The sequence below is a fragment of the Patella vulgata genome, chromosome 6 (assembly GCF_932274485.2).
Source record: "Patella vulgata chromosome 6, xgPatVulg1.2, whole genome shotgun sequence".
Classification (NCBI taxonomy): Eukaryota; Metazoa; Mollusca; class Gastropoda; family Patellidae; genus Patella; species Patella vulgata.
Window position 1 is genome coordinate 45,633,206 of NC_065884.2, and position 15,564 is coordinate 45,648,769.

Here is a 15,564-nt window from a genome sequence, read left to right on the forward strand (position 1 = left end):
CATGATAATACTAACAGACAAGAAATGAGTTCTATGGGTTGAAATGAAATGGGGCCTGACGACCCACTTTTCTGCATCAACCCAGCTCATGAAGATGACAATATGTATCTAATTCAAGCCCAAAATGATCATCAGTAAATATTCGCTTTGTGGCTAAGTACTATCTTCTTATCTTTAAGAAAATGCTTAATAATAATAATAATAATAATGATACAAATAAAAAGAGAATATTCATGATCATGTTCTTATCGCGGTCATTTATAAACATTGTCTGAAGTACAATCCTTCAGATCAACAATGCCTTTTGTACATACCAAACGGTTCTGCGACACCGTAACCAAAGCCGGAAAACGGTTTTATTCTCTTCATGGAAACAATGACAAGTATGTTGGCTCAAAAGAACAACGCGGCTGCATATGGTCGAAGCCGTCACTAAAGCAAATATTAGAGCCGCGTTTGGGTCTGGTTAAATTAGTAAGTTCATCTTCGGGAACGATACCAGATCTGGAATATCCAAATCAAAATCAGGAAAAATTGGCACCGATGGAGTTTGGAAATTTTAAAGACGCGTTTAAGCCAAAACGGACGAGTGACATTGTACGTGCGTTGAGTATTCTGCAGCTGTCTTCATATGATGCGATTGTTAATAACGCGGAAAAGGTACGTAGTGGACTTTAATCTATGTTTTAATCAATCCATTTGTATGTTCTAAATGAATACTTCAAATTAAACATGGGATTTAGGGAGTTGACAATGTTCAATGTCGAAGATTAACTAATGCATTATTATAATTCTGAGTGATTAGGGGTCATATTGGTACAAATCTGGACGATTGCAGATATTGGAATCTGTACCCGGATTGAATCGGGTTGTGCATGGAACTCGAATGAAAGGATGTTTCACTGTCAAAGCGGAACTCCATGCGCTGTCTACATCTATTGGGAGTCACGGTGGCTGGGTGCGTAAGGTGCTGGCTCACTAACCAGGTGTTCCAGGGTTCTATGCCGGTTTCGGCCAAGAATGTTCCGCGATAGTTTTCAGCGTGGTTTTCTTTATTCAGTGGTAGGGCACGGAGGGTCTTACAAGGATCTGTGTCTAGTTGGAATTCAATTGCTATCCGAACAAAATTTCTCGCATTACACATTGCTTGGCGTATGCCCGTCTTCAGTAGACCAGTCGGTGCAGAAAAATCAATTTATATTAGATTGTATGCCATAAAAATTTGCAGATTGTGGTTGGTCTTTCTGAAACCTCGTATGTCATACACATATTTTGAAGAGCACTAATATATCCTAATTGGAGATGATTATATCGGTTGAAATTCGCACTTCTCATTTCACACGTAATCCTAATAATCGTTTACCAATTTTCCTTTCTGATAGTAACTATCAGGCATTTTCATTTGAAACATGATTTGTTTTATCAGATGGGCGTTTGCACCAGTTATAAACCTAAAACTTATCCGAAATGTATGACTTTTTCTTTCAACTCTAAGGTATTTTAAGGTATGCCAGTCGATGTTGGAATAATGTGAAAATTCTGAAAATCCAAAGGTTCGGAAAAAATGGCAGAAAAAACCTTTCCTTTACCACAAACCACCACATAAGCCACCAAAACAAATATGGAAAGTGTCAAACACGACCGAATAGAAGTTTGGTTGTAACAGTAATTATAGGAATTCCAGAATAGATTTTTTTAATGGTGGATGTTGACGTTAAAGCTCCGGGTGCTAAGTTCTTTTGATATCTTTATATTTTAGATTATAGAATTTGGAAGAAAAATGTTTGGCAGGCGATTCTTTGATTTTCTGCTGAAAAATAGTGTATATAAACAGTTCGTTGGTGGGAAAGAATTTCGAGAAATAAAAGAAAGTGTATGCAGATTACATGAAGCCGGTATTCAGACCATGTTGGCAGTTCCCATTGAGGAAGATCTGGACCAGAACACAGCAAATAAGTAGGCCTGCGTAATAGTTAATTTTATCGTATGTCTTACGTAATTAATATCTAAGGAACTTTATTCAGGTGGCATGGTATGACAAATTACATCCGTAGAATGTCAAACTGTTTCTTGTCCACAGCTTTGCTTATTGTCATTGCCGATACAAAGTAATTAGGCCTACAACATGACATAGATGTACTGTAGTTGCCACGTGGTTGTACACTACACCCTATTATCTATGCAGGTACAACCGTTATTGTATTTGCAAATCGCGTTGTGCCACCCAAAACATGTCTAGAACTGCACACGAACATACCAAAACACTGCGGTGTGCCAGGTCAACAACAAATCTGTATACTTTAGAGCCTTCAATACCTTACCATGATCAATCTGCAGCTTATTTTTGGGATCAACATCATCTACCGGTAATTCTTTTTGATGATGACCATACTTTCGGATAGGACGGATAACCGATGTCCTGTGTATAGCGCTACTCTGAAAAAAAAAACTTTCATTATAGCACACTGTCCGGTGTTTAACCATCGTCATTAGTTTGGTTAATGCAGAAAGGCAGAACGTTAAACACCATTATATTTCATTTTATTTTGGCAATCGAATTTGAAGACACTTCCATTATCCTTTGAATTTATATCAATTTGCCTCGACGAACGGTTATTTTGGATTGATGTAAAAGATCTTTCACACCCCTGGCGCCAGAGAGTTGATGGGTCAACAAATCTCGTTTTGCGTTAGAAAATCTAGGGCGGGCGAAAATCACTGGACAAGTATCACTTTCATGCGTTTGAAAGAGCACACATTGTCATGTTAGTATAAGTGTTTTTGATAGAAAACCAACAGTCACTCACTTTTGTCCAATTCCAATGGCTTAAAAGTATTATAATTTCAATCCTGACAAGTAAGAGTGTATCATACACCAGTGTATTCGCCAGGAGCCCAAATTCGATTGCCAAAAACATGATGGTTAATTTGATACCACATATGTAGAGGTGGAGCGCGGCGACAAAGCGTGACTCGCCCGGGGCCCAAATTCTATGGCCTAAAACATTCACGGGGTCATGTTAGGCTGAATCGCGGTGCCGAAGCGTGATAGACGACCCCCCCCCCCCACACATACACAAAGATATCTACTTTTATTTATATAAATAATGCCAATTCTCTTACAAGGTCTTCAAAAGAGTAGCTTATATATAGTTCACTAATAAATGGGCAGAGTTGGGTCAGTGTTTAGATAGAGAGAATTACACTGTCAACACCCAAAATAAACCCAAAGTTCCGTAATAAACACACCGACTTCCCCGCAATATTTCATTAATTTCAACACGAATATTTAACTGAATAGATTTTGTTTCAGGAATCCTTCAACAATATATGAGAAGAATCTCCAGTTGTTATTAAAATGTATTGATCTGGAACAAACTTTACAACCTAAATTTCCCATAACCCAGATCAGGGTAACGGCTATAGCTTCAGCTAGCATCTTAGTAAGTGTAATTCAAAGTTAAAGGACTATATTGGTGCCAGTCATTATCACATATGTGATAGAACTGGTTAAACACGTTCCAAACACGAGTTATCCCTCTATATAACTGACTGAAGTGACGAGTGATAACAGATATATGTGCGAATTTCTGCTCACTAATAATTCTTTCGAAGACTAAAAGTTGTTATATGAGACTGTAAGAGTATGTCTGACAATTAAAAAAAGTAATAGAATGTCATTAGATAAGAGAACACGAGAAAAATAGAAACAGTCCGTACATTCACGTGTGTTTATTCATTCTATACTTATAAAAACATGGTAATGAACGGACTTTTTCTATTTTTCTTTCATGTTCTCTTATCTAGTGGCAATCAATTTGTTTTATGAATTGTCAGATATCCTTTCACAGTCTCACACAACAACTTTTGGTCTTCGAAGGAATTATTAGTGAGCAGAAATTCGTCCATGTATCTGCTATCACCCATCACTTCAGTCAGTTATATAGAGGGATAACTCGTGTTTTCCTTTTGCGTTCGTCACTTCCGATTGTTGAAATATTGATTACGCATCTATCGTAGCAATGATCTATGTGATAAAATAATATTTGGAACGTGTTTAACCAGTTCTATCACATATGTGACAATGACTGGCACCAATATTGTCCTTTAATGACACTATCATAACTATTAAAAAACAACACGATAGACTAAGGCTGTTGTGCAATTTCGTGTCATTTTCCTCAAGAATAAGCAATATATATATTCTTGAATAATTTATTAGAAATATATATTCTTGGATAATTTATTTGAGTAATGTTATTTCTGAACGAACGTTTCAATATATTTATTTTTCATTATCTAATTTTGAACTAGGCTACTAGGGCTGGCTGAATAATTCTAAACATGAAAAAAAAATTCTCAATTGAGTTGAAACAAACTTTTGCCACCAACAAGTACCAGACCACCTTGTGAACACACCCATCATCAAGTGACTGCAACTGAAATGACTAACCCTAGATAACACATCTCATCTCTCAACCCTCCGTGTTTCCAGATGAGAATTGTTCCTATTATCTTCAACGTAGCACCTCCCGGAGTGATTCACTCCCGCTAGTTTTAAACAAAATTGACAATATTTTTCATCAAAACAACGATTGATTATTGTTATTTATAATATTTCTGCCACACCCAACTACAATTAAGCATATAATCCTACCTGAAACGGGCACAAATCGTCGTATTTAAAATCGAGGCGTTAAGCCGTTACTAAGGCCACCATCTTTTTAAACAGCAGACGTTTAACGCATTCGGCAAACCTCGACAGATTCTATGCATCTTATCTCGGCTGTATGACGAATTCCGCCATATTGGAACTATTTTAAAGGTCCCGGATGAAAAATGGCTGCGCCCATGGAGATTTCTGTGGAGAGTGTATTATATCAACAAACGTCAAGTTTGGCATTGGGTTTGGGGAATACCAGGGAATTATAAAAAACCAGCAGCCTTGAGACAATATCTCTGCTCGTTTAGTTATATACATTCGACAAAAGACGCCATTTTGGGACTTTTTTGTAAAAGCGGCAAGTTTTCCTGTTAAAGTAAACCGGGAGCCGCATCGCAAATGCATGGGCGTAGGTACATATCAATTGCTATCATACAGCCGAGGTTAGATGTAGGGTACCGGAATCTTCCGAGGTTTGCCGAGTGACGTTTAACGCTGTCATCATGAAGGCGGGGCTAAATAGAAGGCTTTTATAACAGCCAATCAAAAAGGCAATCGAAAGTGGAGAACATGTCAACACACAAAATGACATCCACATGTTATATCCGCGAATCATTTCAGAAAATAAAAATCAAATTACGGCGATAATGTTGAATTAAAACCCGAACAAGAAATTATTTTGGACCTGATAATAAATGGCAAGAAGGATGTTTTTGCTTTATTACCGACAGGATTTGGCAAATCATTGAATTATATATTAATTCCATTGATTTTAAATGAAGTAAAAGGGGCGTGTAGTGTCGGCGCATGTCTAAAGCACTCTAACTATGAATGGATTTAAATGGCGGTGTATGTCAGACAAAAACAACGCTTCATAAATTCAAACGCGAATATTTGGAGTTAGGCGATAGTTGTGCCACTACATTGCCCTATGTAAGTTTAATTAGTCATAATAGCATAAACTTATCTTATTTTAAAGATGTTACATGCATTAATAAAGAAATTGAGTTTGCCACTTGGAACTAAAGGCATCCAATCGTAGCTAAAAACAAACACATCAGTATATCTCAACGTGTTTAGCTACGTGCTCGTAGCTAGACTAACCCCATCACAGATACATGCCGACATAGTCTCCACTTTTGGAAATGATACCCCTTCCTTTTTGCACAGTAAAGAAGTTGGCTCTGGAAATTAAGCGTGACGGGGGGGGGGGGGGGCCTTGGCGATGATCCGCGTCCTGGAAGGCCACCAACAGCAACCATTAATGAAAACATTACCAAAACATGACACGGTGATGGCTGATCGACGATTGGCCACTCGACATATTGTCAGTGTTATGGGCATCTCTCATGAGAGGGTTGAGCACATTATCGCCAGCGAGTTAGGAATGACAAAAGTTTCTGCAAGGTGGGTGCCAAGACTCTTGACTGCAGATACTGATAATTGTTTGTAACAGTGGATGAAACCTGTTTCCCAAAATGAAAAAGGAACTAGCCGGTCCTAATTTTCCTAGTAATGATGAGGTCATGTCACCTGTGGATGACTTTTTTTAGGGTGACTGAAGACAATTTCTTTCTGATCGGCATCCATGTCTGGCAACATCGTTGGCAAATGCGTGTACACTTCGAAGGGGACTAAGTGGAAAAAAATGGAAACCATCGACTTTGTACAGGTCTTTCACAGATAGGCTTAGAACTTTTCAGCCAGCCCTCGGATTATAGCAAGAACGACCAGCTCTTTATCTAAATCTTACATAATGCATCTTTAAGCTTTGTTTTATTCTTAAATTTCTTAGAATGTGCAATGTTTTGTTGTATTCCAGGCAAAGATTAGTCAAATTTGTCCAAATCCTACTGATACTTGTAGCACAATAGACGATATAGTGAACGCAATGAAGACTGGGAAAAGGGTAAGACAGTAGAATAAGCTAGTTTTTTTCTGTGTGTAGAATAATTTGTCCAGTCGAGCAATCATTAAATACAATGTCCCAATATCTGTACACATGAAGAAGAGGCTGGTTTGTACAGTACTAGTAAATGCTCAGAGTTCTGGGGGTGCAGTAGGAACCCTATTGAAATCCATAGTATTTCAACGAGTTACTGCGCCGGATAAACGTTTAATTACCCCTTTTACTCCCTTTTCTCTAATCACATTGTAAATAGTTTCACTATGAATATATATCATGTAATTGTCTGCGATATCACCTCGGTGGAAGCGGACGTTAAATGAAGCTATTTCACACTGAGTTGTAAGGATATTTTCAAACTTTCTAGTGTCAATTAGTTGGTCCCAAGGAGAAACTCTAGTCGCTCAAACATTAATTGTAGCACTATCGTCGTTGCGACATTGTTTTTAAATTTATAGACAAGGAATAGAGAAATAAGATGGGTTAAACAAATTTTTTTATCTTTACAAATTATTCTCTATTGTCAGTATAGTAGCTATGGTATGAGTTTATTTAAAACGCAAATTAATTGTTTGTGAAATAGCGTGAGAATAACAAGAAAGGGGTTCTTAGTTCAAGGATAGATTGTGTCGAAAAATATATTTGACCAATCTCTGTAATTATTTACATCATATTTGACCAATTAGATAATTGAAGATCCAACGCCAAAAGCTACAAAACTATCATATTTGTTAGTATTGTAATCTGTACTATGCTTGTATCCATGTATCCAACAATGCTATATAAAATGTAAAGATAGGTTGCCAGGCAACGAAACATACGCCCACAGCAGCTAAATCGTCCGGGCAGTCAACAAGTGTTGTCGCATATTTTTACTTTTTTCGGTAATGAAACATTTATAATACACTAAAACTTTTTCAAAGTGATCAAGGGCCATAACTTTGGCAGTAATTAATCGGAAATCTTTGAAAATCAATAGGATTCTTCGTCTCATGACCTCAAACATTGTGTATAAATTTAAAGTCAATCGGATATTAACTTTGGCCTCCAGGGCGTCCACAAGATGTTTTGAAGTGATCAAGGGCCATAACTCTGGCAGTAATTATCGAAAATCGCTGAAAATGAATAGAATTCTTCGTCGCATGACCTTAAACACTGTGTATAAATTTAAAGTCAATCGGATATTAACTTTGGCCTCTAGAGCGTCCACAAGATTTTTTGAAGTGATCAAGGGCCATAACTCTGGCAGTAATTATCGGAAATCGATGAAAACCAATAGGCTTCTTCGTCTCATGGCCTTAAACACTGTATATAAATTTAAAGTCAATCGGATATTAACTTTAGCCTCTAGAGCTTGTGGACGCCGGACGGACGGACGGGGGCGACGACAATATACGACCACATTTCAATGCGGGCGTATAAAAACGAACTGTTGCATTGTTAGAACTACTGGGAAGACAAACGTCTTAAGAAAACAGGAAGACGTAGGATGTGGCGACCGGTTTGGCCTGACCCGCTCTCCACGTCTGACGAAAGACCCATGGTGCTACATAATGTTCCTGTCATCGACACTTTGTTAACGTTCCAAACGTAGAACTTTGGAGATGTTTGGTTTATCAAAGTTGTTGGTTGGTCATAAGAAAGGAATTCTATCAAAATTCACACAAAGAATTTTCAAAGAGTTACTGCTTCTGTCACCGAAATCTTGCTGGGACTGTTCCCCTAAACATAAGAAGAATCGCTAGTAAAAAGCATACCTGCCTTCAATATTATGCGGAATTACTGTCAAACATGAAAGCCACCGTTAAAAATGCTACCGGTGGAATATATGGGTATATTTGTTGCCTGGCAAGACTATGTTTATATTTGATCTTAATGTTGCTTACTTTAAGGTAACTATGGAAGGTTTAACAGAGAGCGAATCGACAGAATTAAATGATGTTATTAAGAGATTAGTTGTAATAGCAGAGGTAAGAAAAATACTGAACAACTTTCCAAAGCAAAATTACCGTAAATGAAACTGCTCCAACAGCTACCACCCGTGTACACTAAAACACATTCAGCCATGGATTACATAAATACTCGCATACGACATTTTAATAAGTTATTAAAAATATAAAATATGTTGTTAACGATATACATTTCTTCGATAATAATCCGGTTGTCAAAAGAACTTAATATTTTTAGCGTGCATAATATCGCAAAGAAAATCAGTTTGGTTACTATATTATATAATGTGTGTTTGTGTGCACAAGTAGTGAATTGTAGGCGATCATAGTAGATAAGTTTTTTTTTCTCGCAAACAAAGACAAGAAGAAAAACCCAACCAACCATAATGTAACGCGTACGACTGTATTGTATTATACAGAATTCTACCTGCTGGGACGATATTCTTTTATTCCCAAAGCAAACAGGATGCTGATGTTGCATTTTTAACGCTTTTTATCCACAAAAAGAGTGTTTTATAAACCCAACACTGTGGAAATTCATGTAGCTAATGCCGTGTCGCCGAATTCATGCAAATGATCAACATGTCAGAGTTTTTGAGATTTTATTCTAAACTTGCTGGAATTATGCAGACAGTCCCCTGGACCAACTATTTAGAAATTCTTGCTGGCTCATCAAGTTTATGCTTACTTTTTGCTCATGATCCAGAAAACGTCCCAGCCAGCCTATAAAATCTGAAGTTTATTCAATCTGAAGTTCGTTTCATCTGATGCCTGATGTACTAAATTTTGTTATTACCGTTTTGTAGGTAGCCAAAGAGAAGGGTGTAATGATTATGGTTGATGCCGAGTATACATATTTTAACGGTGCTACCAAACTATTTGTTCTGAGTTTAATGTTACGTTATAACCACGATAAACCATTAATATGTTTTACATACCAGAATTATCTCAAGGTAATATCACATTCCTTATATTCCCTTAAATTCCCTTTGCCTGGGTAGCACCATTAAGTCGTATTTCATGAAGCCCATCCATTCATCAATTAAAATTTAAAAAAAAGTCTATTCATTCTGTGTGATATCTGTTATATTTAGATTGTTGGTGTGCTCTCAATTGTTAAAATGTAATGTCGGTGAAGTAATGATTACTAGCATTATCAGTTTATGAACAATTACTACACTTATATTACCCAAACCCTGCCCCAAGACTTTCTATAGGAACCCTACGGTTGATTGTCGTTGATTTTCTTTTGTCGGTAAATGTCCAACGTACAACCATTTAATACCATGTCAAAAATCACATATTCGTTGTCTCGCCAGCGCTCCCTACGAACCTACTATAGACCAATATGCTGTCAATAATGTGGCAATGGTTAATGAGCTGGTAGACTCTGGTACACTCTCGTATACTTTTTATTCTAAAGGGGAGCAAATTTTATCTGTTTTGTTTGTTAAAGTGACAAGACATTCTAACTCTTTGGTAATAGTGTTTTGTCTTTTGAAATGCGATCTTAATGTCTGACCATATGTATGTTTTTAAGGCAACCCTGGAACAATTGAAGCAAGATGTGGAATTTATTAACTCCAGGGATGTATATTTTGGTCTAAAATTGGTTCGAGGAGCATACATGTACAGAGAAAGGGAAATAGCCAAAGCTAAGGGCTGTTCTGATCCAATCCACGACACTGCACAAGACACTTCCAATATGTATCATCAGTCCATCAATTTTTTGATGGAACGAATAGCGTCGAATAAAAAGTGTGCCTTTATGGCTGCATCTCATAATGAGGAAACTGTCAAGCATATGATGAAAAAGTGAGTAACATTGGTTTTATTTAGAGTATATTACTATTTTTATGCGGTGATCGTAAATTATACCAGTATTTATTTATATTAGCAGTGAAATCTGTCATGCAGATAAGCAGTGAAATCTGTCATACAGATTAGGTATGCTTGAATACTCCTGGAAACCATATTTTGTTTAAAACTGTGACTAATCGAGAGTATCTGAGTTTACTCGTTGGAGGCACCACTTCTTAAACCAATCTGAATAAGCAGCTACAGGGCAAAGGCCTATTAAATGCATTTCAACTTATATGGTTTAACAAAGGAAGTCAAACGTGTCAAATCTTCCTTTTAAAACAATGCACATTAAATCAAAATATTAAACTTTGACCCCACCCCTAGCTTATTGGTCCCATGTGGGTTGAGTGCTCTCATTTCAACAAATGTAAATAACTACAGACCTACGACTCAATATTGATCAAGAGCTTGTGAGAATGAAAGGGGAGATTTCTTTTTGCTTAAAGAGCTAAATATGCCCATTACAAGTCTGTCTTTTGGCCTCAAGTGTTATATACATTAATTCACATGACAAGCCCATAATCAACTTTCGACGGATTGAAACACAATCAATAATTCAAATTTAAAAATGGACAATCGAGACTTTGTTAATTATCGCAACAATGGTATTTGATAATCGAGACTATATAGTGAACACTTCAAAGCCTAATAACTTAATTAAAATTTTCAGTATATTCATTTTTCATTATCGATTTTGAACGAGTATAACAAGAAGGACCAGCTCTTTATCTAAATCTTTAATGTTTTTGTTGATCTAAGTATATTATGTTTATATTCACAGAAAGTAGTTGTGTTATAATAATGTTTATAAATATTTTATAGAATTAAAGAATATAATATTAATCCTGGTGGTGGTCAGATATTTTTTGGACAGTTGTATGGAATGTGTGACCACATATCTTATACATTAGGTAAATATTCAGTTAATGTAGCGATTTCAGACCTGAGAACATCGTTTGGTTCGGTAAGAACAGTCTCGTCGCGTTGTGACAGATACAATCCATCGATGTTATTAAGAAATATGTGTTAGCAATGTCAATTCATATGAAAGGTTGTGTAAGGAGTTCTAGAAAGAGTAAGCATACCCTGCCACGTAATAACAGCCATAAGTATTTATTGCTATGGGGCAGAGGTTTGGGTCTGGATTTCAGTAACCGGGAATAGAAGATACGTCACCATGAAAATATCACTTCTTTAGTCAGAAAATGTAACTGAATCAAATGAAAATGGGATTTTACGTCTGTAAAACAATTCTGAGAATAACACATAATGGGGTATTTTCTGTCTGTGGTTATGTGTGCAAAGCGTGTTGCATATCCGCCTATTCTTCGTTTAACTCACTGACGTGTCGAGGTTTTTTGTCCGAATTATAGTTTATTTTCCACCCCGATGACCGAATTTGGAACATGTTACATTCTAGTCTCCGCCCCAATCACTTCGTCACCCACCCCACCAACATTCCTCGTGCATTTTAAAGTGGGGTTGTCCGGCTGCCACACTTTCAGAAGCACGATAACCCAGCTTCTAATTACCGTAAAATGTTTAATCTTTGTGAGAATGTTCATTGTGTGAATGTCTTGGCGAAATCCAATGATGAGCATTTTCTGCTCGAGCTAAACAGAACCTAGCAATTTGATTTGTTAGACATTGGAACATAATGCTTCTAATTGGAGTAGAATAGTTCAAACTTGGTGTAGCTGCCCATTATAGGCAAATGTCTTCGCTGACTTCGATGGTGAGAATTTTCTGCTTAGGCTAAGCAGAGATAACCTATTTGATTTGACGATGCTTTGGAAAACCATTCTAATTAAGTGTGTTGGCCGAGAACGTTCATCGGGATTTTCCAGAGTGGTTTCTCCTTGTCAGTGGTGCAGGAAGGGGGCGCCTGACAAGGACAGCTGTCTCGTTCGGATGGGACGCAAAACCGAGGTCCCGTGTACACATTGGCGTGCACGTAAAAGATTCTTTGACAGTTGGAATTCGATAAAAGAGTAGGCCGTAGCGCCGCTGTCCGGGCAAAATTTCTCTCATAGCTCACTGATGGCGTATGCCCGTCTTCATTAGCTCAGTCGGCGCAGAACAGTATTACGTTAAACCTCATTTCATTTCATTTATATTATTATATTTCAGGTAAAGCGGGGTTCCCTATCTATAAATCTGTACCTTACGGTGAAATAGATCATACGTTGCCATATCTTGTCAGACGAGCACAGGAGAATCGTTCTATTATTCCCGGTGCCAGAAGAGAGAAGGAACTCTTGAAGAAAGCTCTATGGCATCGTATCTCGTAAAACTGTTACATAATGTGTGTCTCATTCCGAATCAAGTTGACGATATCTATATGGTATATTTCTGTGTGCATTTAATAATACGTGCATACTTGTTGATACTTTTGGCAAAGAGACATGGAAACAATGCCAAAATAAAATAATATTTTATTTGGATGCCACTGTAGTCATATTATACACATATATATATATAAATATATAAAAAGTATATAGTATCTATTTACTAGATAAACACGAGGTGTAAGGCTATATAATGATTGTACAGTTAATAAATAGTTGTATATAGGTAAAGTACCGTTGTTTTATTATGCCATATCTATGAGGAAGGGCATGCTTGAAACATAATATGACGATAGTAACGGTGGCCAGCACCACAACCAGCAAAATTCCCCAGAGATTAATTTTAACCAAAACCGCGATTCCCTCGGTGCGATGACAATCGTTGAGGCGATCATCTTATTTTCGACTTCAGCAATATATACGGGAGAATTCGTCTCATGAACTTAAGCACTGTATAGATAAATTTCAAATCAATTGGAAAGTAATTGTCGCCTACAATCAAACATTAATTAAAGTCGTGATTTTCGTACAATTAGGGGCAATAATCCAGAAAGTTACTATCCGATACGTGCCAAAATCGATCCCATAGAAAATCTTTTATCGAAAAAAAAAATTGTGACCCTGTAGAGTGTCTACAAACAAATGTAAACGGACGTCAGGACATGGATGACGACTACATGAAAATGTGGGCGTATAAAAATTCATTCAGTTTCCACGTGGAGGAGATACGAATCTGAATGGCTGCTTTGTGGGATCTTTCTCTAATCTCGTTGGAATGCTGCTTCCAATGTCTCTGGTTCTTATCCCCTCTTGAATTAACGCAATGGCAATTTCTCGCATATTGTTTATACCCAGTGCCTGCACCACAAAAGTTTAATTTTCAACATTCCTTTTATGTCGAATTCAGTTTTTTATGTTTGTGAGAATGATCTGTGGCGTGTTTAGCAATCGTGAAAACATCTCACGTGATATCGCCGTGATCTGAATTGCAAGACAGGATATAGGCTATTATCATACGTTAAAAAATGATGCGTTTTCATTGCGTCAGAGTATATAAAAGAGAATGCAAAGAAAGGTTGCCAGGCAACGAAACATATGCCACAGCAGCTAAGTCGTCCGTGGAGTTAACAAGGGTTGTCGCTTTTGTCAGAAATGAAAACATTTACAATACACTAAAATCTAATTTGGCTTTTAGTTCTCCCCTATTCTAAAATTTAGCATACAAAACATTTAATATCAATTTTCATAATCATTGGAAATCGTTGAAATTCAACAGGCTTCTTTATCTCATGACCTTAAACACTGTGTATACATTTTAAGTCCATCGGATATTACCTTTAGCCTCTAGAGCATCCGGGGGGTTGGATGGTCGAATGGTTAGCACGTGCGTGCTGTATCATAAGCCCGTCATTTAGTCAACCGGCGTGGTTTCGAACCCCCGGTTGTACGTGACAAGGAGTAGGGTCGCCTGTCCAACCTCGTGGGTTTTCTCCGGGTCCTCCGGTTTCCTCCCACTGCTAAAGCGCCCTACGCGCAAGCGAATTATTGAAATAAAATTAAACCATATGTTAGTCATGAAATTTCTCTCTCTCTCTCTAGAGCACCCACAAGCTATTGTGGACGCCGGGCCGAAGGACGGACGGACGGGGGCAACGACAATATACGATCACATTTCAATGTGGGCGTATAAAAAATACCTCTGGGACATTTATCCTACCTAGTAGCATAGGTCCCGGGTCCGGTGTTGGCCGAGAAATTCCTGAGGATTTTCCGTCGCGGTTTCCCTGGTCATTGGTGCAGGATGGAGGGCCTGGCAAGTACAGCGTCTAGTCATTTGGATGTTACAGAGAAGACCGGGATGCCGTGCACACCAATAACCCACGACAGTTGGAATTCAACAACAATCTGTTTCACAGAGGATTGCGAAAGTATTCTAATATCTCTGTAAAAGATGACCACCTTCAACACGTGACGTCTCATCACGCGGTGTCAATCATTGGCCCAATGGCGCGTGCATTGTTTAAATAAGACCTTACTGGTTCGGGCGGGATGGAGCCTTTTACTAATTTTTATACCCATTTACACTAAATAGGAAATAATTTTTACCTACAAATACGTCAAACGTCTTTATTTATTTTTCTAATACATAAAAAAAAATGTTTTAGAATTTAATTTGTCGGAGGAAAAAAGTAAATATTGGTGGCTCATTAAGTCGCATCAATGTCATCCTTATCAGTGATTGTCGCGGCCTAGCAAATATTCACTGCTGATCAGTGTGATTCAACAACTGATCTCCGATTAGTGCTTTTTCATCATGTCAATCCGTGGAGCAGGACTGTTACCCTGGCAGATTAAAGGGGGGAGGGAATCAATCATTTAATGGCTTTTAATATACTCTTCAAATAAAGTAGGGGATATTCAGAAACAATACAAAACTCCGGAAATGCACTGCTGTTTTTATTAGAGGTACCCAGCGTATGTTAATAACAGGCCAATTTCCCACACATGAACATAAACAGTTCATATGGGAGGCTTATCTGACGGCCCCATTTCACTCGCAAAGCGATACACTGTCAAAAGTGAAAATGGACGTTTTTGATTTTTGTCTTAATAATGAGTAATTGCTCCACCAATCTTCAGACATTCAGCAATTTGTCGTGGTATGCTCCTAATCAACCGTCCAATCACGATTTGGGGCAATCTGACACACTTCTCTTGCAGTGCCACGGCCAATTCCTGCAGTGTTGTCGGTTGACGGTGACATCGACGAAAACGTCTCCCGATCATGTCCCACACATGCTCTATAGGGGAAAGATCAGCATGGCTGGCCGAAGC

At 37.8% G+C, this 15,564-nt stretch overlaps 1 protein-coding gene across 2 annotated transcripts; it reads left to right on the forward strand.

Annotated features, from left to right (window-relative positions):
* The first annotated feature begins 293 nt into the window (after positions 1 to 293).
* Positions 294 to 12,936, forward strand: LOC126824415 (hydroxyproline dehydrogenase). 2 transcript variants are annotated; one of them, XM_050553637.2, is made up of 9 exons: positions 294 to 660; positions 1,760 to 1,956; positions 3,314 to 3,443; positions 6,486 to 6,572; positions 8,462 to 8,539; positions 9,325 to 9,471; positions 10,059 to 10,333; positions 11,204 to 11,292; positions 12,512 to 12,936. In XM_050553637.2, the coding sequence occupies exons 1-9, from the start codon at positions 298 to 300 to the stop codon at positions 12,670 to 12,672; spliced, it is 1,527 nt and encodes a 508-aa protein (XP_050409594.1). In that variant the 5' UTR covers positions 294 to 297; the 3' UTR covers positions 12,673 to 12,936. The 2 variants fall into 2 exon arrangements, with proteins under 2 accessions (XP_050409594.1, XP_050409595.1); XM_050553638.2 differs by lacking the exons at positions 294 to 660; positions 1,760 to 1,956; positions 3,314 to 3,443 and adding an exon at positions 5,377 to 5,596.
* Positions 12,937 to 15,564: the final 2,628 nt, after the last annotated feature.